The following is a 26,897-nucleotide window of genomic DNA, read 5'->3' on the forward strand; positions in this document are numbered from 1 at the left end:
AGGACTGAAGCTTCTTTGGTGTGACATTGGTCTTTAAGAGTGAGTCTGAACTCAGCCTACTCAAAAGAAATGCCTCAGGATCGTTCAATAAACACCTATGTTCTTCAATGAATGTATACAATTATGGAATTCAGTAGACTCGTTTGTGACCCAACCTAAACATCAGCAGTACTCCCCACTATAAGATGCCTGTGTTTTTACAGCAGAAACAGAAAAACACATACTGTGTCAAATATGTCATAAACCCATTATGACAACAAATACAATCTGGGTAAGTGGTTTTCATTATTTACTTTTCTAGGCTGAACAAAATGTTATCATGCTTTTGGGATATTCCCAAAAACAACGGCTTAACTATTAACTTAAATGTTTATTTGGAATAACTTAATTGCATAGATTAAATTATTAATTTAACCACTACACCAGAATTTTTTTTCTGGTAACCATTAAATATTTATTAACTTACAGACTTTTATTTAGAATGCAAAACATTTTTTTAAGGAGCGGGGTCTTAAGTTTGCTATTTCATGATTTTTTTCTTCAGGTTTGAAAAGGCATGCACCACAAAAATGCGCTACTGTGCTAGGAGCACACAGTTGCTATACAGTGGAAGTTAGTGTATAGTCACAAAAATCCTGGCTATGTCCATGTAGCACATCACCTTAACAAAGCAGTCCAAAAGTGGACATGAAAAAACAATTTCTGCTGTCAAGAGCAATTGCAAAATGGGTAACAGCTTCTCAACTAGTTGCCTAACAGTATGCCTACATTTGTAGAGAATAGTTAAATAATAAGAGGCAGCTTGCCACACACAAACTGACTCAATAAGAAACATTAGGTAATCATATTGACATTTTTCTAAGAAAAAAGCAATAACAAAGCTTTGCAACTTATTAGCCGCATTTTAAAATGCCAATAAAAAGAAACAGTTTATGTTTCAGTGCAAGGATCTGGGCAATTTAAATGATGTTAGTTTTTTAGTAATGTGTGGGGCTACATACAAGTAACATTCACCTATGGTTTACAATTGTCAAATATTTGCCACTAAAACAGATAATATACTTTTCTATAAACTTCATTAGGTCAACTAATATTACCTTTAATTGTAATGCTTCTGCCCCAGTCCTTGAAATCTTTCTTGCTGTGTCCATGTAAAAGTAATCTCTCCCTATTTTCTGCATCCTGTTACATGTTTGTGTTTAACAGGTTGATTTAACTTGATCCTCTGCCTACTAGATAAAGCATAGTATAGAAAGAAGTGTAGTTTCTTAGAATGTTAGTCTGCACAACCATTAATCTAAAGAAACTACAAAGAGTGCTTCAGAGAGCCAAAAGCAAAATAATTCTAAGTGAACTTTATTGTCTACCACTTTATCAAAGATTATTATGCTTTGATTTGGTAATTGGCTTTATGCTCTAATCTTGGGATTCAGCTTTTTCTCTGCTTTTCTACTTCTATGTGATACAGAAAAAGTCAGTTAAGCAGACAGTACTACTAGGGTTGCTGTATTATAACCCATATGTGGACATGTACAGTTAAAATATAAATAAAATTGATTTCCCAGGCAATTCCCATTTCCAGTACATGAGTCAACCCAATACAATTCATGATCAAAGGCAAATCAGAAGTAGTGGTCATTGCGCAAAACAAACAACAAGCTTGCCTGATTGACCAAAACAGCATGAAATAAAATTATCAGAAAGCAAAGCAAGTGTACAATTTCTTTGCAATTGGAGGCATTCAGTTTGTGGTTTACAAGAGCTGTTCCATGAAAACGTGACAATGTTAAGTTAGTAGAAAGAGGAAAAGGCTTTAAAACACCATTTATTCTACTGTGATGATCCTACTGCCATTATCTTCATTCAATTTGATGGAGGGGTGTAGGGGTGTCTGCTGGAATTATGGCATCCTCTTTATAATGGAACTACGAGTGTCAACACTGCTATGTTGTTCCTCGAGATATTTCCCCCCACTTCAAGTTATACTGATCTTGGAGTTAATATATATAACTTAAAGAATTAAGGGGGTGCAGGACGGTGAAGCCCCCCCCTTTGCAAAAAATGCTATAACAGGGTATCACTTTATTTCAGTTTACATTTTCTTGCCACAGTTTATTCTTTTTACATTAAAGACTTTAATTTTGGAACTCATACTTGTGTTAGAGAAACAAGGTATAGTCATGGGGAGGAACCAATGAAATGATCCCTTCAACCACAAAGCATGAAATGATAACATAACTTCCTGACACTGAGAAACTGAATGTAAGGTACCTTTGACTCCCAGAGACAGTCAAACTCATGTTATTGTAACTGTGAATAGTGTTCTATTTATTACATCACACTTACTTGTAAGAAGCTGGCAGAGCAAAGGACAAAAAGGGTGGAATAATTCCATGTTGTTGTCAGATAAGTACACACACACACACACACACACATACATATATATATATATATATATATATATATATATATATATATATATATATATATATATATGGGTCTACCTGATAACACCGACACGCCAAAACACCGACAACGAAATAACCGACACGACAAAACCGAAAGTTCAAAAAAATGAAACTTCACATGCCCAACAAAACACAATCCCGACAATCAACAAAACAAATACCTTTCCCGAAAAACACACACACAACACAAGCACACCAAAAAGCTTACAAACCTACACTAAACCTTACATACACAACTACACAACTATCTATGCACTAACCTTAACCCAAACCCTAACCCTAAGGTCCATCACTATTGCACACTTACCTTACCCGCACCCTAACCCTAACTCACTTAATCCTCCCCTAACCCTTAAGTCTGTCACTATCACACACTTACCTTACCTGCACCCTAACCCTAACTTACTTAATCCACCCCTAACCCTCAAGTCCATCACTATCGCACACTTACCTTACCAGCACCCTAACCCACTTAACCCGCCCCTAAACCTAAAGTCCGTCACTATCGCACACTTACCTGACTCGCACCCTACCCTAACGTCCGTCACTATCACACACTTACCTTACCCACACCCTGACCCTAACGTCCATCCCTATCGCACACTTAGCTTAACATGTCAGTGTCCTCAGCGTCAGGATTCTCAACTTTCAATCATCTCCATTGTCAATCTTCCGGTGTCGGTGTTCTCAATGTCGGTGTTGTAGACTTTTGGTGTTTTCAGATAGACCCATATATATATATAAAATATGTATTATTTCTCTTTGTTTGCAATAATAAATGATTGTCTTTTGAATGCCATCTCTATTTAAACCTTGTATAGTATTTTGTTTTGCACACAGAGCTGTGAGATCTAGTTCTTGCTTATTCTTGCTTTTATGTTTACTGTGCCTAAGACAGGGCCCCTATGGATCAGTGCATCATCCTGCAAAACAAGCAAATAAAGCTTATTGTTAATTATGTACATTATTGTTTATATTTTATTCCACTGTACAGTGAAAAAATGCTGTGGATTAGTGTACATAAATGCTTTAATGTTTAATCAGAAGATAATAACATCTATCTTTCCTTAAAAGGAGTGAAATATAAACCAAGTCAAATTGTAATATAAATTGCTGGGGGCATGACCCCTGGTAATACAGACATCAGGATGGGACATGAACTAAAAACACAGAAATAAATATCCAAAATACAATAAAATATAAAATAGAATATGGGGGAGGGGGTGGAAGAACTGAGGACAGTTACACAGATATTACCCATGCCTTCACAAATACCATATATACTAAATAGATGTAGTACTATGACTATCATGCACTCATATGTGCAGCTGTAATAGCATATCACTATATGATAAGTTTAAAGAAGGCTAGGGGAATTTTCTTCCTCTGGCAATACTTCATGGAAATTTGTTGGAGTACAGTAAATTACTCTGAAAAAATTCTTGAAAAAAATGCATTTTCATATCTTCTCCTATGTCAAAAATCTTTATCAGTAATGACAAAAATAATTTATCAACAAAAATTATACTGAGTTCATATTTTATATATTATTGCTTTCTGTCAGTTACACCCCTTAAAATCTACTAATGCTTTATCCTGTTCTGCCATGGTGGCAGTTTTTTTTTTTTTTGATATTTTATATCTTAACTATTTTAATATCTTAACTATCTTCTCAGCAAAAATTTGTCATGGGTAGGCTATGTGTGATGCACTGGGAGTAGGCATTCTTAAACCCAACACCAATAAAAATGAATATAAAAAAATAACATCAATATTAGATATTATACTAACTTACCTTTAATTTCTCAATAAACTGGCTATAATTTCTCTAATTATTGAATCATTTGTCATATAACCGATCTATTCTTAACCATTGTTTTCATATTAAATTCAGTATAATTATCTAAACAGTAGTTGTTTTTAATTAGTTTTAAAATTAAAAAAATATTGCTCTTAAAATATTTTTATAATACTTTAGAGTTTTTCTCTCATGGCTAGTGCTGAAAATGGTCTACTAACCAGTCAGAATTCCCCAGTAATTAAATGTCAATAAATAAAATAAATAAAATCAAAACTGGAACACAAAGCACAATTATGCATTAATATCTTAACGATACATGATAGTTAAATGGAGCAAGCAATGTCAAAGGATTCTGTTCAGTTTTTAAAACTGGATAAAATACAAATGGATAATATGCCTGCTTAGCTTATTTCACCATGCAGTGGTAAAAAAATTCTAGCATCCAAAAATTACAACAGCCTTCTTAAAAAGGCTACAGTGAAACTTTTCCATTTGTGTTTTCAAAGCTGTATTTTCAACTCTGGTATCCATATTTGATTTCCAAATATCACTGCTTAATATATTGTTCAATAATACATTAACTTATCAGTAGCCAGAATTTTTACCAGTTACACGCTGTTCCAATACTCCCTTTATGACATTAAAATGGTCATGGAAATGATGCAGTATAGGCAGTTGTGCATAGTGGTGATGTGACATTCATTGGTAAGTCTGTGTTTTACACACCCCATTCACTGGTGACACTGCTTATCAATTTATGAAGTAAGTCATGTCAACTCCAGATAATAAAAAAAAGTTTCAGAGGTCAGACCTTCGCATTTTTCATAAGCGGTAAGAAAATTCTTGGAAATGAAACTGCAACCATGTAAATAAATGCTCTTTGAATTATCTTTTTGTGAAGCAGTCCTAAATCTGAGGCAGACTGCACAAATGTTCTGTACAATATGTAAAATTATAAATCATCTGCACTCTTCTTTTCAAGAGACTGTAGAATATGCAGAACTTCGAGTGCAAATTTGTAGCAGTATTTGTACTGTTCCTACACAGGGAAACAAAATTAAATAAAAATAAAAAAGAAGTGGTTAGTTCTGTTTTATGTTTTCATTCACATTACCTTAAAGCTTACAACCCCACCCCAGTATCATTTTGCCCGATAAATACAGGTCCAAATTTTTATTTGTTTAGTTAGCTTTATTACCTTCCACACATTGGTAAATTATTTGGTCCAGTTGGTTAAAATATTTTTTATTGCTGAGACAAGTATATAAGTTCCAGTTAAAAGAAAAAAACAAACAGCAGCAGAAGCTTCAATATAGGCCTGCATGATAAGGTATAATGCAAAACCATCTAGATAAGTAATCAGGTCAACACCTAGTAAGAATGGCATTAAGTTAAAACACTGGGAATTTTACAACAGAAGACTATTAGCATTTCTTATGGCAGAAAAAAATGAACAAAAATATTTAGTGTCCTTCAGACATATGACAACAGTTAAACAACAAAATGAAATAGAAAAAAACTTTATAAGGCTTCTTCCTGAGAAGCAATGTAGCTTAGACATAAAACAAGTAGCAAAGGTGTTATGTACTGGGCATACCTAATTTCTTGTGTCTATTCAAAATAATTAACTAATTCTGGTTTAATATTTCATGCAATCAGGTTAATAAAATATTAAAGGACTGAAAGGAAAGAATTCTGATATTAAACCACAGCTTTGGCAGTAAGATATCAGTCTGAGGCAGTAGGAAAAAGGAGCAATTGTCCTTTAACAACTGGAGATGATGAGTTAGCAGTCCCTTGGCCTCAATGAAAATGTGATTTGCATAACTAGACCATTCTACCCCTCAAAGCTAGCCAGCTATCTATGTATGTCAGAGTCTGTCAGTCCATCAGATCACATTATCAGTGCATGCAGAAGTCATTAAACTGGCCCCTTTCTTTACTTATGGGACTCCTCCGAAATTATTGAGGAGGACTTACGAAGGCACACAGTCTCTGAGCATTTTTTAATGAGCATACAGTTTCAGTGAATTACTTTACATGCCTCACTAGTTACTATTACTTGATTTTATGTTAGTGATTTACTGTGCACACACCACACACCAAACTTTACATCACAGTCCCTCTTTTGCATCCTCACAGGAGTAAGGGATAAGGTGCACTTGTTGGAATTTTTTTTTTTTGATTAGTTTATCTTACAGTTTGGCCCTGTCAGGTTACTAAACCATATAAAGTATTTCAGGCAGTAGTACAGTATATATGACAGCAAAGAATTACAATTTGAGATGACTGCTTTTGGTCATGTAAGTGGCAAGCAGTAGCAGTTGCTGCCTTTTGCCATAAAAGTCAGCATTTGAAGCTTAGTAGTGGATAAAATGTAGTGTGATCTGCAAACATGGATGGATCTTATCACAATGGTAGATTTGTGGTGAAGAGGATACTTGCACTAGGTGCCAAGTTGTAGGGGGGTGCTAACACATGAAACAAAAGGTTTATGGCTTACAAGCTGTCAGTAAGGCAACATGATCCCAATCACTTACAAAAGTTTGTAAACTGTTACTTGTACCTTGTTTTTATTAGACAGCCTAGCAGACAGCACAAGCAAACCCTCCAGTACAGTAACACATCAACAGAAAGGCACTAATCATTCTTTCCTTTACACATCAGCATAAATCTATGCAAACAAGCACACACATGCACATGTAATTCCCATACTCCTAAAGTGAATTGGTCATGTTCTAAGGCATGTTTGTTTTGCAATTAATTTCATTGACAGTTGTACTCCTCATATTAAATTCTCAAGGGATTTTGCAAAAAATGAAGATTATAGAGAGTTGCTCTTTTTTTTAGTGTCATCGTTATTCAGTTTTTCTTAACAATCACACCACAAAAAAATAATAATAATCACACCACAACATGATGTCATAGTAGGTACTGGAAAATTATTTGCAGGCAAATGCAACTGATTGTGGGTAAGAAAACAACATAGTTGTACAGAAGGGCAGTTTCTTATTTACAATGTGGTTTCATAACTATATCCTCACACATTAATTTTCAACATAAGATTTTCCACCTGCAAGACCTAGCTGACAACTTGTTTTTTTTTTTTAGGAAGTACAATACTTCTTATGCATTTATCATGGAAATACAAGAAATTAGTTAGTGAGACACTGTGGGTTCACTATTTCATAATGTCATGGCAGAGATTTTTAGTTCCAAGAAAATTTTAAGGGGGCTGTCCATATAAACAAAATAAAAAGCAAAAACAGCACAAATTTTGCGTGAAAAGCTGTATAAATTTGTATAATAAATTATAAGGATGTTATATGCCTCTTCTAGGGTATGTTACTTACACTTCCTTCAGACCATAACTAATTAAACACTTCAGCTTCAGACTCATTAGAAAAGATAATGACCTGGATTTCCTCCAGAAGCACTTCATCTTCAGACATTATAGAAAAAATAATGACCTAAAACAACTCCACATTGAACTTACTATTAACAAAACCCATTATCACATAGTTAACTATAGGACCCCCTTATATTACCCCCTTGGTCCATACTTACTATCTAACATGTACGGAGTCCCTATGTATTAAACCAAACACCATTCTTCTAGGAGACTTCAACTGTCCCTCCATCATATCTCTCAACCTCTTAGCACAAACAATCTGCACAAAGCCTGACAGAAAGGGGTGGACAAAGGCCCAAAAATAGGTACAGATTTTAAATACAGCTCTTATAAATATAGAAATTTGTTAAAATAACAGGACTGTATTAGCATGCATTTTTCTAAAGGATATGAAGTCTGTAACTCAAATGTATATCATTATTTAGTAACTGCAATCCTCAGCTCATCCAAGTGATTTTTTTTCAGAAAATCACAAATGTTATGAGGAACAGATCAACAATATGAGGCAAAAATCTGGACATTCTGCAAAAATCTGTACAGTTGAGAGGACTGCCCTCCATAAACTGGGAAACTTACACATATGAACTTCATCAATACAAACTCTCTGGACCAGTTAATCCACATCCCAACCAGAGGTGATAAAATCATGGACTTGGTACTTACCAACATAGGACAACTCTGCTCCCAACCAGCTGTAGCCTCCTTCCTAGTCACATCAGATAAGTCAGTCACATTCACTGTAATACTGACGCCTGAAGCATTTTCCAATAACCTTGGTATTTGGCAACCATGTGAAAGCTAATCAATTAAAACTGAGTGATGGCCTTCTAAATTCAAAAGCCTCCTCCTTAATAACCCACCACTTATGCAAAATTCTTTACTGCCAAATTCTATGCACATGTAAATAGTTGCATAAATACCTTTGTTGCATTCAGAAGTAAGTACAGCAAATTCAAAAATAAACCCTCCATGCTAAAACTCTAATACAAACAGGCTTTATAATAAAAGAAAAAAAATCATTGCACGCAAAAATAAATCTAACACTCAAAATGCCAAAAATACTCTTGCTAAACAAAACACCAAAGTCTGGACCCTGATCAACTCAACCATGGTCAGATATGAAGTAAAAACAACCACCCAGGGGATGGATAATCACAAAGCCTTCTTTAATTAAGCTTAAAATCTTAGAAGCAAAGTCCAGCACTGTGAAGAGCTAATGGCAATTGATATTACATACTCAGACCAAGAGGACATAGCTAATCTAGTAGCAGGCAAGTTTAGCTCAAATTTCACCACCTTTTCCCACAAACAATATTCTCAGATCACATACTCACGCATACACCTTCTCAAATCTCCCAAGAAGACGTTCTCAAGGTGCTGTCTATGATACTTAGGTGAGAACAAGAACACTACATCTATGAGGCCAGTTAACATACCAGGCTGTCTAATGTTCAGACTGAAACTTGCCTTGTCTGATCCAGTAAAGAGGCAAGGCCTCAAAACAGGCTTTAAGCTGGATGAATGGAGTACAGCAACAGTCATTCCACTGCAGAAAGGTGAGGCTTCAACAGATTTCTGTAAGGCTAATTTCATCTGTAACGCCACAGAAAGGATCATTATGGATATGGATATAGGCATCCTACCGATTCTCAAACCCAGCCCAATTCAGATTCATCAAGAGCAGATCCTGCCAACTTAACATGGTCAACTTCTTCAAAAAAGTCATTGTAGCAATGAATGAGGGTACACCAAATAGCTAGATTTTGCATAGGCATTCAACACCATCACACACATGCGCATGTATCATAAATAAACTCACTCTACTAAACATACTTAACATAATTCATTGGATAAGAAGTTAGGGTGGGCAGCTCTACCTCCTACAAAAGGTATGACAGTAGAGGTCTTACCCAGGATTCAATTCTTGGAGTAATTCTCAGAGGTCAAAGCTCATGTTAAGGATTTGTAGTTGATCAAGTTTGCAGATGACTGTTAACTTGGTGGCATCATAAACTCCCCAGAGGATGCCAAGATCCTCCAAAAAGGTCTATTCTGAACAAATATTTATTTATGTATTATTTATTTATCTTGGTTGATAAGGAAAAGTCTGACTGGGTAAAAATTACAGTTATGTAAAATCTTACCATAACAGTAGATGTCCTTGCCTTCACTGCTGCAATATTCTTAACAGATGGGATTCCCTAGCATGGAAGCCGAAATGTCTGGTCATTCTACCAAAGACTACTTGTTGCTTTTAAAAGGTACGCCAAACATCATCCAAACATTCCTTGCATAGCATAGGGCATAAAGGTGACGTTCAGGCCTACCATAATCAGTACTGAATGCCACAGTAGGAACACAGTTCAAGAAACCCAAGAGGTAACCGGTACATCTAGGAAGGCAAAAGACTAGGAGAATGGAGGGAGGAAGCAAATACTGCAGCAATGAAGGCAACGACATCTACGTTATGGTAAGATTTTACACAACTGTACTATGTCCTTACATTCGCTGCTGCAGTATTCTTAACAGATGGAAGAATGCCAAAACTCAAGAGGAAACTTGAGAGGGGGAAGGTGCTGAACAGCCCCCTAAAAAGGCATGAAGAACAGCACTAACAAAACCAGCCCTAGCTCTAGAGATACCATCCAACTTGTAGTGCTTGGTAAAGGTATGCACAGAAGTCCAGATAGCTACCTCAAGAATAGAATTAGTATCTAAGCCCTTGAACAAAGCACCGAAAGAAGCCACAGTTCTAATAAAATGAGCCATAACTGAAGAAGGAAGGCTCTTGCCATGAAAAGTGTAACAAAAGGAAATAGTCTAAGTAATCCAAGAAGAAATATTTTGCTTGGATACAGCAAGTCCCAAAGACCTAGAATAAAAAGAAACAAATAACTGATCAGATTTTATAATAGCTTTAGTCTTATCCAAATAAAGCCCAAGTTCCCTATGCACATCCAAAGTATGCAGCACCCTCTCAGTCAGACTGTGGGCAATGGAAAAAGTAGGCAGATTAATAGACTGATTCAGTGATAGCTCATTAATCACCTTCGGTATAAAAGAAAGGTTAGTGCTCAAGGACACCCTGTCCTCATGAAAGACCAAAAATGGAGGACAACCCATAAGAGCCTGCAACTCAGACACCTGTCTGGCAGAAGTAAGGGCTAACAAAAGAACATTCTTCCAGCAACAATGTAGCAAGAAAACTGAAGCAGCAGGCTCAAAAGGATCCTGAGTCAACTTCTCCAAAACAAAATTAGGATCTCAGGGAGGAGGAACAGGCTTCTTGGGAGGTCTAATATTAAGGACATCTTTAAGAAATTGTTTAATCACAAATCTAGAAGCTAAAGGAGGAGAAAAGGGCAGACAAGAAGAGACTAATAGATTAGTGGGCTTTAACAGAAGAATAACCCAAAACAGCATTGAGCAACTCACACAAATAAGAAAGAACCAAAGGAACATCCACAGTAAGTGGGTCCAGGCTATAAGACAGACACCAAATAGAAAACCTTTTCCATTTGGATAAGTAGGACTTCCTAGTAGTAGGTTTTTTGGCCTCCTACAGGACTTGTAGCACGTCCTCAGGAAAAAAAAGGTGTCTGTTAGGAATCAAAATCCTATTGCCACAGTGTCAGTTGAAGTGTGGACAAGTGGGGATGGATGAAAGATCCCTTGTCTTGTTTGATTAGTTACACCCTCTGAGGTAAATTGTGATGATTGCCCCTGGCTAGATGTAGAAGTAGACGGAACCAGTGCTGTTGCGGCCAAAAGTGAGTCACCAACAAGATTTTGGGAGCATCGTGTTGAATCTTAAACAGGACTTTCAGAAGGAGAGGAAAGGGTGGGAATGTATAAAGAAACATCCCCTTCCAAGAAAATGAGAAAGTGTCCTCCTTCCACACCAGAGGACCTGTGACTCTGGTACAAAACAGAGGAAGTTGTTTGTTCAGAGGGGAGGCAAAAGGTCCACTTGAGGAGTACCCCCCTGGTGGATAATGTCCAGAAACACATCCCTGTGAAGCATCGATTCATGGGACTGAGTTAAGGACCTGCTCAGAGTGTCTGTCACAATGTTGTGACTGGAAGGGATATAAATTGCCTGAGGAGTCACTCGATACTTAACAGCAAAGATCTCAAACCAGAAGTGCCAACCGGCAAAGAAGATAAGATCTCGTTCCTCCTTGTTTGTTGATGTATCATATCGCTGTGGTATTGTCTGTGAACACTATGATAGGCCCTGGAGAGAAAAGAGGATGAAAGGCTTAAAAAGTCAGTAGAAGAGCTCTCATCCCATTGACACTGATCAGATTACCACACTTTTAGGGAGCCAAATATCACCCCCCCCCCATCTCATGTCTGAAGCATCTGTGAACAATTCCTGAGAGAGGAGAGGGGGAAGAAAAGGGATCCCTGGATTCAGAGACAAATGCTGAATCCATCACTGAAGTCCCTATCTTGGACAAGGAAGAAGAGTAACTACAAAGTCTAGAGGATTTGAATGTCTGAGTCACAATGACTTCAGAAACCACTGAAACTTTCTCATGTGAAGTTTGGCCAGAGGGTGCATCGGTGGATGCCATGAAACCCAGAGCTCTCAGAAACTCCCTGGCGATAATGGAACCCAAAGAAGAAGAGTTTGAAAGAAAAAAATGAAAGTCAAGGCCTTTGGAGGTGTAGGAATGAAAGCACTGGCACAATCTGAATCCTGCAACTCAGAAAATCATGATCCTAAGTAGGAGCCAGAGGAGACTTTTTGAGGTTTATAGTGAACCCCAAGCTCTGAAGAAGGAAAATGGCAAAATGAAGATTTTGCAAAAGGGCCTCTGGAAAGGACTCCTACATCAACAGATTATCCAAGTAAGGAAATATTTGGATCCCGTAAAGCCTGCAAAAATCAATCACAGGAGCAAGGCATTTGGTGAACACCCATGTGGCAGCAGAAAGGCCAAAGGAGAAAAATGAAAATGCCAGGAAGCAACAGAGGAATGCAAAACCTTTTTGAAGACAGGATGGCTCAGAATATGAAGATAAGCATCCTTGAGATCCAGAAAAACCATATAGGCCTGGGAGTAAGAAAAGAAACAGAATCTGAGGGGACAACATCCGAAAGGAAGGCAGTTTTAGAAATGAGAGAGGTCTAGAATAGGTCTCCAAGTGCCATCTTTTCTGGGATCTTGAAACAGTCTGGAGTAGAACCCTTTCCCCCTTTGGGACACAGGCACCTCTTGAATAGTACCCTGAGTCAAGAGATTTAGAAGATCCTCTGGGAAAAAGGGGAGTTTTTCCCCAGGAGGCTGAGGAATGCCCATAAAAAGAAGGATGGGATTTCCACACCATGTAGGGCCCCTGACAAATAATCGACAGAACCCAACAATTTTGGGTAATCTGAAGCCAAACAACAAGAGAAAGAGGAAGGCAAAGAGAAAGAGGAATGTGGACGGGAAAGGATGGATAGTCATACAGCACCTGGTTTGTCTGGAAAAGAAAGTTTGAGTCCCTAAAAACTGAGTAGCCTTAGCAGGGGGAGCCTGTTTGCCACTCTTCCTACCTTTCGTAGAAGGGCGGGAATGCCTACAAACAAAGGCAGGCTTAGCAGGGTAGTTCCTCTGAAATTTAGGAACAGGAGAAACAAAAACATGTTTAAGCTCCTGTAAGGCCTTACAGTTATCCTGAAGAGACTTAAACAAACCAGCAGCAGCTTCCCAAAACAAACATTTAGACCCCAAAGGACCATCCATCAAATTACCTTAAATATCATCAGGTAGAGATTGAAGCCTAAGCCAATAATACCTCAACACTGAACCAGAAACAGCAGCCCTAGAACAAACATCTGCTGAATCACAACTACATTTAATAAAATGATGAATGACTTCAGGAAGTCCCTACCAATGCAAAAACAGAAGTTTTAACCTTGGAGTCTGGAAAATCAGAAATAAGTTGACAGGTCTGAGAAAGAAGAGCCAACACATACCTAGACATATGGGTCTGATGATAAACAGCCCTAAAAGGTAAGGTAGCAGAAGTGTAAACCTTCTTACCAAACCTTTCCATAGTTCTGCTATCCTGTCAGAAGGCAATAACTTCGGGGAAGGAAACAACTGAGATGGCTTATCAGAGGCTACAGACATGACAGAGAACTCAGCAACAAGATTTTTATATAGGAAAGAATAATCCTTAGGCACCTATAAAACCCATCAGGCTTCTTGAGAGCAGAGGGCAGAAAATCAGCCGCATGACAGCCACTGGAAAAAGCATCCAGCAAAGCAGCCAAAACACAAGAGGAATAGCCACAGGTTTAGGTGATTCCAACTGCAGCAACTCATAGTACCTCTTTTGGATATCAGAGAACTGGGCACAATCCCATTTAAAACAATCCATCGTCCTAAACAGTGTGCCCCCAAAGAAAATTTCCTCAAAAGGAACATCTGGACTTGATTAGAATAAGTCAAAGATTCATTATCCAAATCTGCAGAAGAATCCTGTTCTCTAGGCCTTTTAAGGGGTGTAGTGGACCAAAGAGGAGTAGGAACCGAAACCCTTTAAGCAGGCTTTAAGGACATTTAAGCAGTAAAAAGCCCCTGAGTGAAGGCCTGCCATGCACTTTGTGGATTCCCTAGGAGCAGAAGAAACATGTTTAATTTTTTATTTCTCTTTTAAGGGAATGTTCCTTCCACAAAAATGAGAAGGCTCTGAGAGAGGACAGCAGTCGAGAATTGCAATAGGAACTATTCCCAGCTAAAAACTGAGGAATTCCCCTAGGCCCCTTGGGAAAAAATCAGCAGTGGTTCCCCCTAAACATCCCAGATGGACGTATGCAAACCGTCATCAGACATGCTGCCAGTCAGACCCTCACTGGCCTCCTACACGGTCACGGGAGGTTAAAAATATCTGTACATGAGCTTATTTACATGATTTTCAAATATTTCTTATACTAAGATAGCATTTTTTACAAAAAAGGAGAAATTAACATGAACTAGGTAATTTTGAACAGAAAAATAAAAAGAAATAACTAATATATTGATAGCATGACAGCATATAACTGGTGTCAAAGCCATAGTCTAAAACAAAATGCCTAGAAATGTAGAATCATATTATTCATCAAGCTCCCCTTGTAACTATAATATTAACACAGCCTTGAAAATTTATCATGTTGTTATGAATCTTGGAAAGTATGTTAAAAATGAACTGTCCTTTGATTACAACATATCCACTGTTGTAAGGAAGTCCTTTTTCATCAGACAGCTTATAAAAGAGAGTATTGAGTCCAGATCCAGGGATGTGATCTTTCTACTGCTCTCAGCACTCATTAGGCCAATCATTGAGTATAATGCCACTTTTAGTACATACCTACCCAGCTCTATCTATCCCCTAGTAGGGTCCTCAATAATTTACCTATGGTATGAACCCAGAAGGAATCACTATCTTAAGGGTAGTATATAAATATAGATCTGAGAAAAGGATAGCGCAATTTTTAATCACAATTGGTTTAAAATGCTCGGTTTAAAATGTCTAGCAAGGGCAAGATCACTTAGTGCTCATCTATGAACTTTTCACGCCTGGAATGATCACAATGCTTTCTCACTAAAAAGGTTAAGGACGCTAAAGTGTTAAAAACTATGAAGATGATCTTAAAGCCTTTTTCCTCTTCTCATTTTCTTAGAAGGTACTAACAGTTGAACAGTGTCTCACCTATCGAGCTTCAGACAGACCTTATCCTGTCAAAACTATTACACATTTGCAAGTCCAATGGTATCATAACCACCCACACAAAGGAGCTCAATTACATTTGCAAAATAAATCGAGCATAGTGGATACGCATGTATCATGGAGTATCACTTCTATAGAACCATTCTCCACTCCACATAAAGACAGTACTTCTCTTACTCTATTAAAATGTAATTTGGATGAATGGACAGGTGACCACAGATTCCACTCTAGTTTAGCACCCCCATGTCTCATGAACAAGAAAATCATTTAAATGTCCTGCCATATTCTTATAGGTTCATAGGTTCATACTAGGCTATCTGCCCTAGGGCATTTATAAGCCTAGCCAGAGTGTGTTTGGCTTTCGCCACGCATTTTAAATTAATTTTGCTATGCCCTTTTTCAAGGTTAGTATACTGTGCCTCTGTCTAACAGTGACACAGAAGTGATACCCGGGGTAAACCTACGATCTCCCATCCACTCATCAAGATTCCTCTTGAAGAGTGTCAATGAGGGACTCTGCCTAACCTGGACTGGGATTTTATTCCAGAGTGAAGGGAGCCTCTGGGTTATGAATCTGTCCCTCCAGCATGTCCTATTTATTTCAGTGCTGAGGTTCAAGTCTCGAGCGTAGCTCGATGGGATTTGGATTTTCTGAGGTGCAGCATGTCCATTAATTCCGGGTTGGACATGGCTTTATACGTCAGGCACAGATCGCCTCTGAGCAGGTGGTATGCCACTGAGTAGAGCTGGAGTTTCTTTAACCGGGCAGCATATGGCATCTGTTTGAGCCCTTTGATCCTCTTGGTGAGGTACCTTTGGGGTCTTTCCAGTTGCTGCAGGTGTCTGGTAAGGTACATCCCAAAAGGGGCATTGTACTCAATTATGGGCCGGATGAGGGATGAGTAAAGAGGCACGATGACCTCCCCTGATCTAGATGTGAATCCCGTCATGATTAGGTGGGCTATATAACATGTTTTTCTAACCACTTTGGCCACATGGTTTTCAAATGAGAGATTGCTATCAACTTGGGTCCCCAGGTCCCTAATTACTTCTTCCGTATGTAATGGATTACCACCTATGTGGTAATTTGTGGGCACTTTGTTTTTGCCAAAGGGGATGACTATACACTTTTTGGCGTTTAGCTTGAGGCCATGGCTCTGGCACCAGTTGTCTGTTTCTATGAGGCCCTTTTGTAGGATGCTTGTGTCGGCTGGAGAGTCGATTATGGCGCCTAGTTTGCAGTCATCTGCAAACTTGGTCAGCCACAGTCCTTCCGTGTTGGCCTGTACCTCCGAGAAATATATACCGAACAAGAGAGGTCCCAGGACTGAGCCTTGTGGGACGCCATTTGTAACTGGTTTGGAGTCTGACATGGCTCTAGCAATTCTAACCATGTGGGTTCTGTCCTTGAGCCAGTTTGCAACCCATCTAGTGACATAGGGGTTTATATTTAAGCTGGTGAGCTTATCTATATTAACCAAGTGGGGTATTGTATCGAAGGCTTTTGCGAGGTCCAGGTAGGCTGTGTGGACCACCTTCCCCTCGTCAATGGCCTTGGTGACTGCTTCAAAGAAATCGACCAGGTTTAAGAGGCAGGATCTGCCCTTAACAAAGCCGAACTGGGTAGGATCCAGTGTCTGTAGGTCCCCAATATCTTTATTTATGAGGTCCAAGATGATCCTTTCCATAGCTTTGCAGACCAAGCAAGTCAGGCTTATGGGGCAATAGTTTCCAGGATCCATTGAGGCACCACCTTTGTGGAGAGGGACCACTGTTGCTGTACGCCACTCTTTGGGTACATATCCTGTAGTAAGGCTGAGATTGAACAGTAGTTTTATGTTTGGGTTTAGCTCTTCTTGGAGTTCATGTAGGACACAGCCCGGGACACCGTCTGGTACCATTGATGCTGTGTTTTTTGCTTTGGAGAGGGCGGCTCTTACCTGAGCATCTGAGATGTCAGGGGGGCAGCACTCTGCTGGGATAGATATTTGCCCTTTTGGTGGGGGGGGGGAGTTTGCGCTGAACCTGTCAGCTAGGATGTTGGCAATGTTCGTGGGTTCGGTGTATTTTTTGTCATTTTGGACTAATTCTGAGCATATCTGGGAATTCCCACCCAGGTTCCTAACATAACTAAAGAAAGCCTTGTGATTATCCTTAGTGTCCTGTGCAATTTTTCTCTCGAAGCTGGCCTTAGACAATTTTATGAGTGCCCGTAGTTTTTTGCTAACACTGATCAGAGATGCCTTCCCTTTTTGGGATTTTGCTCTATCATGTAGTAGCTTCCTCCTTCTATTGTATAGTTTGTTTATGGCTGGGGTCCACCAGACAGGACGCCTGCCTTTGGAGGATTGGGTCTTGGTTTTATTTGGGATTGCATGATCCATGCATTCCTGAAGGTGTTCATAAAATGCGTTTATAAAGGATTCTGCAGTCTGGGACGTATTTTCCACAGGCCCGGGGGCTTTGAAGAATTCCACCTCGGTTTTGAGGAGTGTGAAATTTGCTTTAGAGAAGTTTTTCACTGTGGTTTTCTGGGCAGGGGGTGGGGTCGGGATGTGAATATCCAGTGAGATTGGTTTATGATCTGATCTTACCAGTGAGGGATACACTTCTGGTCTGGAGCATAGAGCTCCCATGTTGGTGATGATCAGGTCCAGTATGTTTTCCCCTCTTGCGGGAGTGGTAACAAGTTGTTCCATAGCATTTGAGTTTATAAATTCTAGGAACCTTTGGGCTAGGGTGTTGGAGCTAGAGTAATGCTCCCAGTCTATGTTTGGGTAGTTGAAGTCACCCAATATAATGGTGTTTGGAGAGACCTTCATATTTTCCAGTGTTCTCAGGAAGGCCGAGTGGGGTTCCTGGGTTTGGGAGGGTAGTCTGTAGCAGGCTATAAACTGGAACGCAGTTTTACCCACTGTTAGTTGCATATGGATAGTCTCTGATGCTTTGTGCTGTGCCACCAACCTGGAGGTGTGGGTATCTTTGACGAATATTGATACTCCCCCTCCTTTTGTGGTTCGGTCCAAGTTTTGGGGCCGAAAAGCAAGGTATGAGGTATAACCTGGTAGTGCTGGGGTGCTCTCGGCAGCCTTGTACCAGGTTTCTGTTACTGCACAGATATCGATGTTCTCCATGCTAAGGAGAGTTTCGAGTGTGTGCATCTTGAGGTTTAGACTTCTGGCGTTGAGTAGCATTACTCTTAGTTTCTTATCCCTTGTGATACCTATGGAGGTGGGTTTGTCTTTTGAGCCTTGCCTAAAAAAGGTACTATGGGGGTGACAAGAGCCTTTGCCAATATCCGAAAGCCCAGGGGTGACAGGTGCAAGCCATCCCTAGCGAAGCATCGTGGCTTGTCGAGCATGTCATCCCAGGCTGACAGGCATTGGATCCCCTTTGAATGACACCAATACTTAAGCCAGTTGTTGAAATTGATCATCTTGTCTTCATATTGTGACATCATTCTTGGTGAGGGTAAGATGCTACTCAAGGTCAGGGTCATACCAGCCTGGACTACATGCTCAGAGAGCTCCTCTATTTCTCTTTTCATGTAGTCCAGGGAGGTACGTCTCAGGTCATTCACACCAGCATGGACAATGACCGAGTCATATTTGTACTTGCCTTGGAGTGACCTGAGTGCTTGAGTTATGTGGCGGATCCTAGCGCCCGACAGGCAGCTCACCGTGACCTTCTCCTTGTTCAGCCTGGTGAGTGGGACGTCAGTGTGCCTGACGATAGAGTCACCTATTACAAGTGTATCAGGTGTGTTGCTTAGCCTTAAGGGCTGTGACTGTTTGGCACACTGGCTTTGTGAGCTATGTGTTGCACGTGTTTTGTTTTGGGGTAGCAGTTGCTTGGGTGTCTGCTTTGGAGGTCTCTGCTGCTTAGGCAGATTTTTATTTAGAGCCTCCGAGTATGTTTTTGTGTGTTTAAGTGTTTGGTTTGCTGTTGTGGTAGGTGTATGTGAGACTGGAATTGTAGTGAGTGTGGTTTCCTTCTCTTCCTGACTGGTTACGCCAGTACTGAGTTGAGAGAGCTTAGCCTCCAGTTTGGCTATATGGTTGCATCTCTCACAAGTATGTTGTAATTTGTTGGGAGGAGGAGAGGGTTGTCTGTGTACATGAGGCAGTTATAACATTGCCTCAAGATTCCCAGATTCATCAGCTGGACCAGAGAGGAGATTGACAACTGACCTTTGGACATGCTAGAATAGTATTGGGAATTCCTTTTGAACTGAAAAAAAGAGCCAATGGGGAACAAGGTACTCAAGGGGAGTTTGTGAGGGTGTAGTGCTTTTAATTTTTTAGTGCTGACTTATATAATTGCTTTAGTGAGCAAGTGCCAGGCTTTAGAGTAGGAATAGGGTGTTTATTAGGAGAACTAGATCAGTTCTTAGGGAAAAAGTGAAGAGCAGACTTTGTGGAACTGAGAATGATTTAAACCCAATTAAGCAGAGCTGCCCGATGCTGCGCTATGCGCAAAATCGTGCAAAGCTGCACCAAAGCAGGTTTTATACAGGGGGACTTATTAAACCCATCCCTGTTATTCATATGCTAAACAAAAAGTCTTAACAGTTACCTTGGGAATCTAAGGCTTGGCTTCTTAAGATCCTATCAGAACAATAGCGTAGTAAGTGCCTATGTATGTATGTGTGTGTGTGTGTGTGTGTGTGTGTGTGTGTGTGTGTGTGTGTGTGTCTATATAGATATATGGGTCCCCTTCTAAAGACCGAACCGCCGATCCCCCGACACAGAAATCACCGACGCCAGATAACCGACAGGTACGTATACCGACAGGGTGATTCGCCGACAGCGGAAAGACCGGCAAGGGTAATGTGTGATCGCGACCCGGTAAGTGTGCGACAGTGACGGAGGTAGGAGTGGTCAGGTAAGTGAGTTAGGGTTAGGGTGCAAGTAGGTGAAGTGTGCGTTAGTGTCGGAGCTTGGGCTAGGGGTGGGTAAGTGAGTTAGGGTTAGGGTGCAGGTAGGTGAAGTGTGCATTAGTGTCGGAGCTTGGGCTAGGGGTGGGTAAGTGAGTTAGGGTTAGGGTGCAGGTAGGTGAAGTGTGCGATAGTGTCGGACCTTAGGGTTAGGGTTTGGGTCAGGGCTAGTGTGTATGCTATGTAGTGTAGTGTGTTGTTTACGTTCCGTGTGTCGGTGTTATGGTGTTCGGTGTTTCGCGTTGTCGGGTTTGTGTGTTGTCGGTTTTCTGGCGTCGGTGATTTCTGTGTCGGGGAATCGTCGGTTCGGTCTTTAGAAGTAGACCCAGATATATATATATATATATATATATATATATATATATATATATACATATACATACACACACACACATATATAGCTTCATAGGTAGGTACTAGGCTATCTGCCCGAGGGCATTTATAAGCCTAGCCAGAGTGTGTCAGCTTTCGCCACCCCATTGATTAATTAACTGATCCTCTTTCAAGGAGAGCCATTGAAGTGATCCCAGGGGTGTATTTTCTGTTACTCATCCACTCGTCAAGGTTTCTGTTGAAGAGTGTTAGTGAAGGGCTCTGCCTGATGTAATTTGGAATTTTGCTCCAAAGCATGGGGAGTCTCTGTGACAGGAATCTATCCCTCCAGCATGTTCTATTTATTGTTGTGGCGAGGTTTAGCTTACTAGAGCGCGTGGTTCACAGTGACTTGGATTTCTTTAGTTGGAGCATGTCCATCAATTCTGAGTTGGACATGGCTTTGTAAGTCAGGCAGAGATCACCTCTGAATAAGCGATATGCCACTGAGTACAGCCAGAGTTTTTTCAGTTGGGCTGCATATGACATATGTTTGAGGCCAGTAATCCTCTTGGTGAGGTATTTTTGTGGTCTTTCCAGCTGTTGGCAGTGTCTTGTGAGGTACATCCCAAATGGGGCATTGTACTCTATGATGGGTCCAATGAGTGACAAGCAGAGAGGCATTATAACCTCTTTATTTCTAGATGCAAACCCTTTAGTAATTAGATGGGCCACATAGAAGGATTTCCTAACTACTTTGGCAATATGATTGTCAAAAGAGAGATTACTAGCTACCTGGGTCCCCAGATCTCTTATTACCTCTTCTGTATTAAGGGGGCTGCCACCTATGTGGTAATTCGTGGGTGCTTTGTTTTTCCCAAATGGGATGATTATGCATTTTTTGGCATTTAGCTTGGGCCATGACTTTGACACCAGGTGTCCATCTGAGTAAGGCCCTTTTGGAGGATGTCCGTGTTAGCCTAAGAGTCAATTATGGCTCCCAGTTTGCAGTCATCGGCGAACTTGGTTAGCCACAGTCCTGTGTTTGCCAGTACTTCTGAGAAGTATATACCAAACAGTAGGGGTCCCAGGACCGAGTCTTGCGGGACATCACTTGTGACTGGTTTAGAGTCGGACCTGGAGTCCACTATTCTTACCATGTGAGTTCTGTCTGTAAGCCAGCTGGCAACCCATCTCGTGACGTAGGGGTTTATGGTCAGGCTGGTGAGTTTTTCTGTAATACCCGAGTGGGAATGGTGTTGAAAGCCTTGGCGAGGTCAAGGTAGGCTGTTTGAACCACCTTTCCCTCATCTATGGCCTTGGTGACTGTCTCAAAGAAGTCAACCAGGTTTAGTAGGCATGATCTACCCTTAACAAAGCCGAACTGGGTCAGGTCAAGTGTTTAGAGGTTCCCAATTTCTTTGTTAACGAGTTCCATAATGATGCGCTCCATAGCCTTGCAGACCAGGCTAGTCAGGCTTATGGGGCGATAGTTACCAGGGTCAGTTGTGGCCTCTCCTTTGTGGAGAGGAATAACCACTGCTGTGCGCCATTCTATGGGCAAGTAGCCTGTTGAGAGACTGAGGTTGAACAGCGTGTTTAGGTGGGGGGTTAGTTCGTTCTGTAGTTCGTGCAAGACACAGCCTGGGACACCATCTGGTCCCATTGATGCTGTGTTTTTGGCTTTTGAAAGGGCTGTTTTCACCTGTGCGTCTGGGATTTTTGGGACACTACACTTTTCCAGTATTGTTGTGGGCCCTTTTGGAGGTGAGAGGGGGGTGAAGTTTGCAGTGAATCTATCTGCCAGGATGTTGGCAATATCAGTAGGTTCAGTATATTTTGTGCTATTATGCACTAGTTTAGTGCATATCTACGAGTTGCCACTTAGATTCTTAACATAGCTAAAGAAGGCTTTGTGGTTATCTTTTGAATCCTTGGCTATTTTTCTTCCGAAGTTAGCCTTGGATGATTTCATGAGGGACCTTAGTTTCTTACCGATACTGATCAAGGATGTCTTTCTTTCTTGGAATTTGCTTTTTTTCTGAACTAGTTTCCTCCTTCTATTTTATAGCCTGTTTATGGCAGGGGTCCACCAAACTGGTTTCCTTCTCTTAGAGGAGCGAGTGTTGGTTTTGCTAGGGATGGCATGATCCATGCATCCTTGTAGGTGCTCATAGAGTGCATTTGTAAAGGTTTCTGCATCTTGGGCAGCATTATCCTTTAGCATGGTGGCTGTGAAACTTACCACCTCTGTCTTAAGTAAGGTAAAGTTTGCTTTAGAAAAGCTTTTTACTGTGGTTTCCTTAGTTGGGGGTGGTGGTGGGGTGTGGGCATCCACAGTCATTAGTTTATGGTCTGATCTAACCAGTGATGGGTTGACCTCCGGTGTGGAACACCTGTCGCCCATGTTGGTGATGACCAGGTCCAATATGTTTTCACCTCTGATAGGGGAGTATACCAGCTGATCCAGGGCATTTGAGTTGATGAATTCCAGGAAGCGCTGGGCCTGGGAGTTTGTACTCGAGTAGTTTTCCCAGTGAATGGTAGGGTATTTGAAATCGCCCAATATCAGGGTGTTCGGTAGGACCTTCATGTTTTCCAGTGTCTCCAGAAAGGTGGAGTGGTGGTCCTGGGTCATGGACGGTGATCTGTAGCAGGCCACAATTTGCACTGCAGATTTGCCCGATGTTAGTTGCACATGGATGATCTCAGAGGTATCATACTGCGCCACTAACCTGGAGGTGTAGATATCTTTGATGAATATGGATACAACCCTTCTTTTTGTGTTTCGGTCCATGTTCTATGGCCGAAACGTGTGGTTTGAGTTGTAGCCCGGTAGTGCTGGGGTGCTCTCTGGAGCCTTGAACCAGGTTTCAGTTACTGCACAGATGTCAACTTTCTCCATACTGAAGAGTGCTTCAAGCGTGTGCATTTTGAGATTTAAACTCCTGGTGTTGAGTAGCATAACCCTCAGTTTTTTGTTAATTGTGCTGTTTACGGAGGTGGGTTTGATTTTTGAGCCTTGCCTAAAAAAGGCACTATAGGGGCAGCAAGAGCCTTGGCCAGTATTTGAAAGCCTAGGGGTGACATGTGCAAGCCGTCTCTTCCGAAGCAACGTGGCTTGTCGAGCATGTCGTCCCAGGCTGACAGACACTGGATCCCCTTAGAATGACACCAAAAGCTTAGCCAATTGTTGAAATTGATCATTTTTTCTTTATACTGAGGTATCATTCTTGGTGAGGGCAGGATGCTACTCAGGGTCAGGGTCATACCAGCCTGGGATACATGACCAGAGAGCTCTTCCATGTAGTCCAGGGAGGTACATCTCAGGTCATTCACACCAACATGAATAATGACAGAGTCATATTTGTACTTGTTCTGGAGTGACCTCAGTGCTTGTGTTATGTGGCAGATTCTGGCTCCCGACAGGCAGCTAACAGTAACCTTCTGCTTGTCCAGCCTAGTGAGTGGGATATCAGTGTGCCTGACTATAGTGTGTTAGGTATGTTATTTCACCTTAATGGCTGTGATTGTGTGGCACACTGATTTTGTGTTTTATGTGTTGTCTGGTTTGTGATGGGAGGTGCAGGTTGCTTGGGTGTCTGCTCTGGAGGTCTCTGATGCTTTTACAGGTTTTTATTTAGAGCCTCCGAATATGATTTTGTGTATTTATGTGTATTTTTTGCCAGTGCTGTTTTAGTAGGTCTATTTGCAACTGGAGGTGTGGTGCAAGTGTTAACCTTCTCCTCTTGACTGTCTGTTCCAGTCTTGGGTGGAGACAGCTTAGCTTCCACTTTGGCTGTATAATTGCATCTCTCGCATATGTTAGTGTTTTGTGGTAGGAGGAGAGGGTTGTCTGTGTACATGAGGCAGTTGGAACATTGCCTCAGGATACCCAGATTCCCCAGCTGGACTGGAGAGTACACCTGAAATTGCCTTTTGGTCATGCCTGAATAGTAGGGTGAGCTGCTTAGTCGCTTGGTTGGTGAGGGGTGAATAAAGAGCCTTGCCCTGCTGGGCAATCAGTGTCAGGGTATATTAGTGCTTGCTATTAGGTCTGAGCAAGTGCTGGGCTGTAAGATGCTTTTTGAGTGCTTAGGTTGAGAGTTAGACTAGTTTCAAGGGAAAAACTGAAGTGGACACTTAGTGGAGCCGGGAATAATTTAACCGTAGCTAACTGGCGCTGCCCAGTGTGCAAAACCGTGAAAACACAGCTTTTTATAGTAGGGAAATGAAAGAGATAGAAATTAGCCCAAAATCGTCAATAAACTACTAACTTCTGGGCTGGAACCACTCCTCCAGGGACAGATGGGTTGCTCAAAGCTCCCCTCTCTCAAAGGTGAACAGAGAAACTTCCTTCTATCCAAGTAAAGTATGGGCAACTCAAAAACTAGTATCACAGCCCTGAATTCAGCACTAGCCTGAAAACCGGACTATACTAGCTTAGAAACGTGGGAAACAAGGAACTTTTTTGTTTCTTTTGGGGTTTTTTTTTTTTAAATAATGCAAAAACAGTAAAAAATACACTTAAAACAGCTTTAATGACTACAAACTATCAGAAAAGGCTATCGCATTTTAGTGTGTAGCCTACAACAGTTAAACAAATTATTTAAACAAAAAACAACTTTTTAAAAGTGCAGGCAGTCAAATAAGTACAATATGTGAAAAAACAAGCTTTTAAATCACAATAAACGCTGGAAAATCTGCATTTAGGCAGAAAACAGTTAAGTACAGCAAGAAAGTACAGAAAACTGATACTTAATCACTCCAAAGTCTCTCTTCTAAGCTAGAAGGCTTGTACCAGTTTAAGGCTTTTTAGTGCTACCCAGTAGGGTAATTACAGGAAAGATGGGAAACAAGTGCAGATGTGGTGTTTTAAACCAGAAAGTTGAAAGAGATGGACAAACTGTCCAAATGGTCAATAAACTACAATTTCTGGGCCAAGAACTTCTCCTCTCATGGTAGACAGGCTACCTAGCACTTACAACTCCCACTGATAACCTAGAAGGCTTTCCTCCAACACGGAAAGGCTTACGGGTTTCAGAAGCTTACCAACAGTACTGGATACAGCAAATCTGTATCTGGACTAGGCTAGTTACAGGAAAGGTGGGAAACAAGAGCAAGTGTGGCTTTTAAACCAGAACGTTGAAAGAGATGGAAAAAAAACTGCCCAAACGGCCAACAGCTACAATTTCTGGGCCAGGAATCACTCCTCTTGTGGTAGCTAGGCTTCCTAATGCTTACCACTCCCACTGATAAGCTAGAAGGCTTCCCTCCAACACAGAAAGGCTTGGGGGGCTCAGAAGCTTGCAAAGAGTCCTGGATACAGCAAATCTGTACCTGGACTAGACTAGTTACAGGAAAGGCTGGGAACAAGTACAAATGCAGGCTTTTAAGCCAGCAAGTTGATAGAGATGGAAAACTGATCAAACAGCCAAATAAACTACAATTTCTGGGCCAAAACTCACTCTTCCCATGGAGGATAGGCTACCTAGTGCTTACCACTCCCACTGATAAGCTAGAAGGCTTCCCTCCAACACAGAAAGGCTTGAGGAGCCTAAGCTTACTAACAATCCTGGATACAGCAACTCTGTAATGGACTAGGCTAGTTATAGGAAAGGCGGGAAACAGGCACAAGTGCGGCTTTCAAACCAGAAAGTTGAAAGAGATGGAAAAAAACTGCTCAAACAGCCAATAGCTACAATTTCTGGGCCAGGGACCTGATGCTTACCACTCCCACTGATAAGCTAGAAGGCTTCCCTCCAACACAGAAAGGCCTGGGGGGCTCAGAAGCTTACAAAGAGTCCTGGATACAGCAAATCTGTACCTGGACTAGACTAGTAATAGGAAAGGCAGAAAACAAGTGCAAACACAGGCTTTTACATCAGAAGGTTGAAAGAGATGGAAAAGCTTCCCAAACGGCCAATAAACTATAATTTCTGGGCCAGAAACCACTCCTCCTGTGGTAGATAGGTTACCTAGTGCTTACCACTCCCACTGATAAGCTAGAAGGCTTCTCTCCAACACAGACGGCCTTGGGGGGGGGCTCAGAAGCTTACCAACAGTCCTGGATACAGCAAATCTGTACCTGGACTACACTAGTTATAGGAAGGGCGGGGACCAAATGCAAAACGGGCTTTTGACCGGAAAGTAGAAAGAGATGGAAAAACTGCCCAAACGGCCAATGAACTACAATTTCAGGGCCAAAACCCACTCTTCCCGTGGTAGATAGGCTACCTAGTGCTTACCACTCCCACTGAT

General features: G+C 40.9%; 1 protein-coding gene across 1 annotated transcript in view; it reads right to left on the reverse strand.

The window, feature by feature from the left end:
- Positions 1-3,479: 3,479 nt before the first annotated feature.
- The window catches only part of LOC122789363 (tyrosine-protein phosphatase non-receptor type 13-like), a 2,815,362-nt gene continuing 2,791,944 nt past the window's right edge, over positions 3,480-26,897 (reverse strand). The window contains exon 44 of the mRNA XM_044056752.1: positions 3,480-5,308. Coding sequence (XP_043912687.1) covers positions 5,222-5,308 — 87 coding nt within the window. The 3' untranslated portion in view covers positions 3,480-5,221. The remainder of the gene's footprint in view (positions 5,309-26,897) is intronic.

The sequence above is a fragment of the Protopterus annectens genome, chromosome 14.part0 (assembly GCF_019279795.1).
Source record: "Protopterus annectens isolate FY-2018-M chromosome 14.part0, PAN1.0, whole genome shotgun sequence".
Classification (NCBI taxonomy): domain Eukaryota; kingdom Metazoa; phylum Chordata; order Ceratodontiformes; family Protopteridae; genus Protopterus; species Protopterus annectens.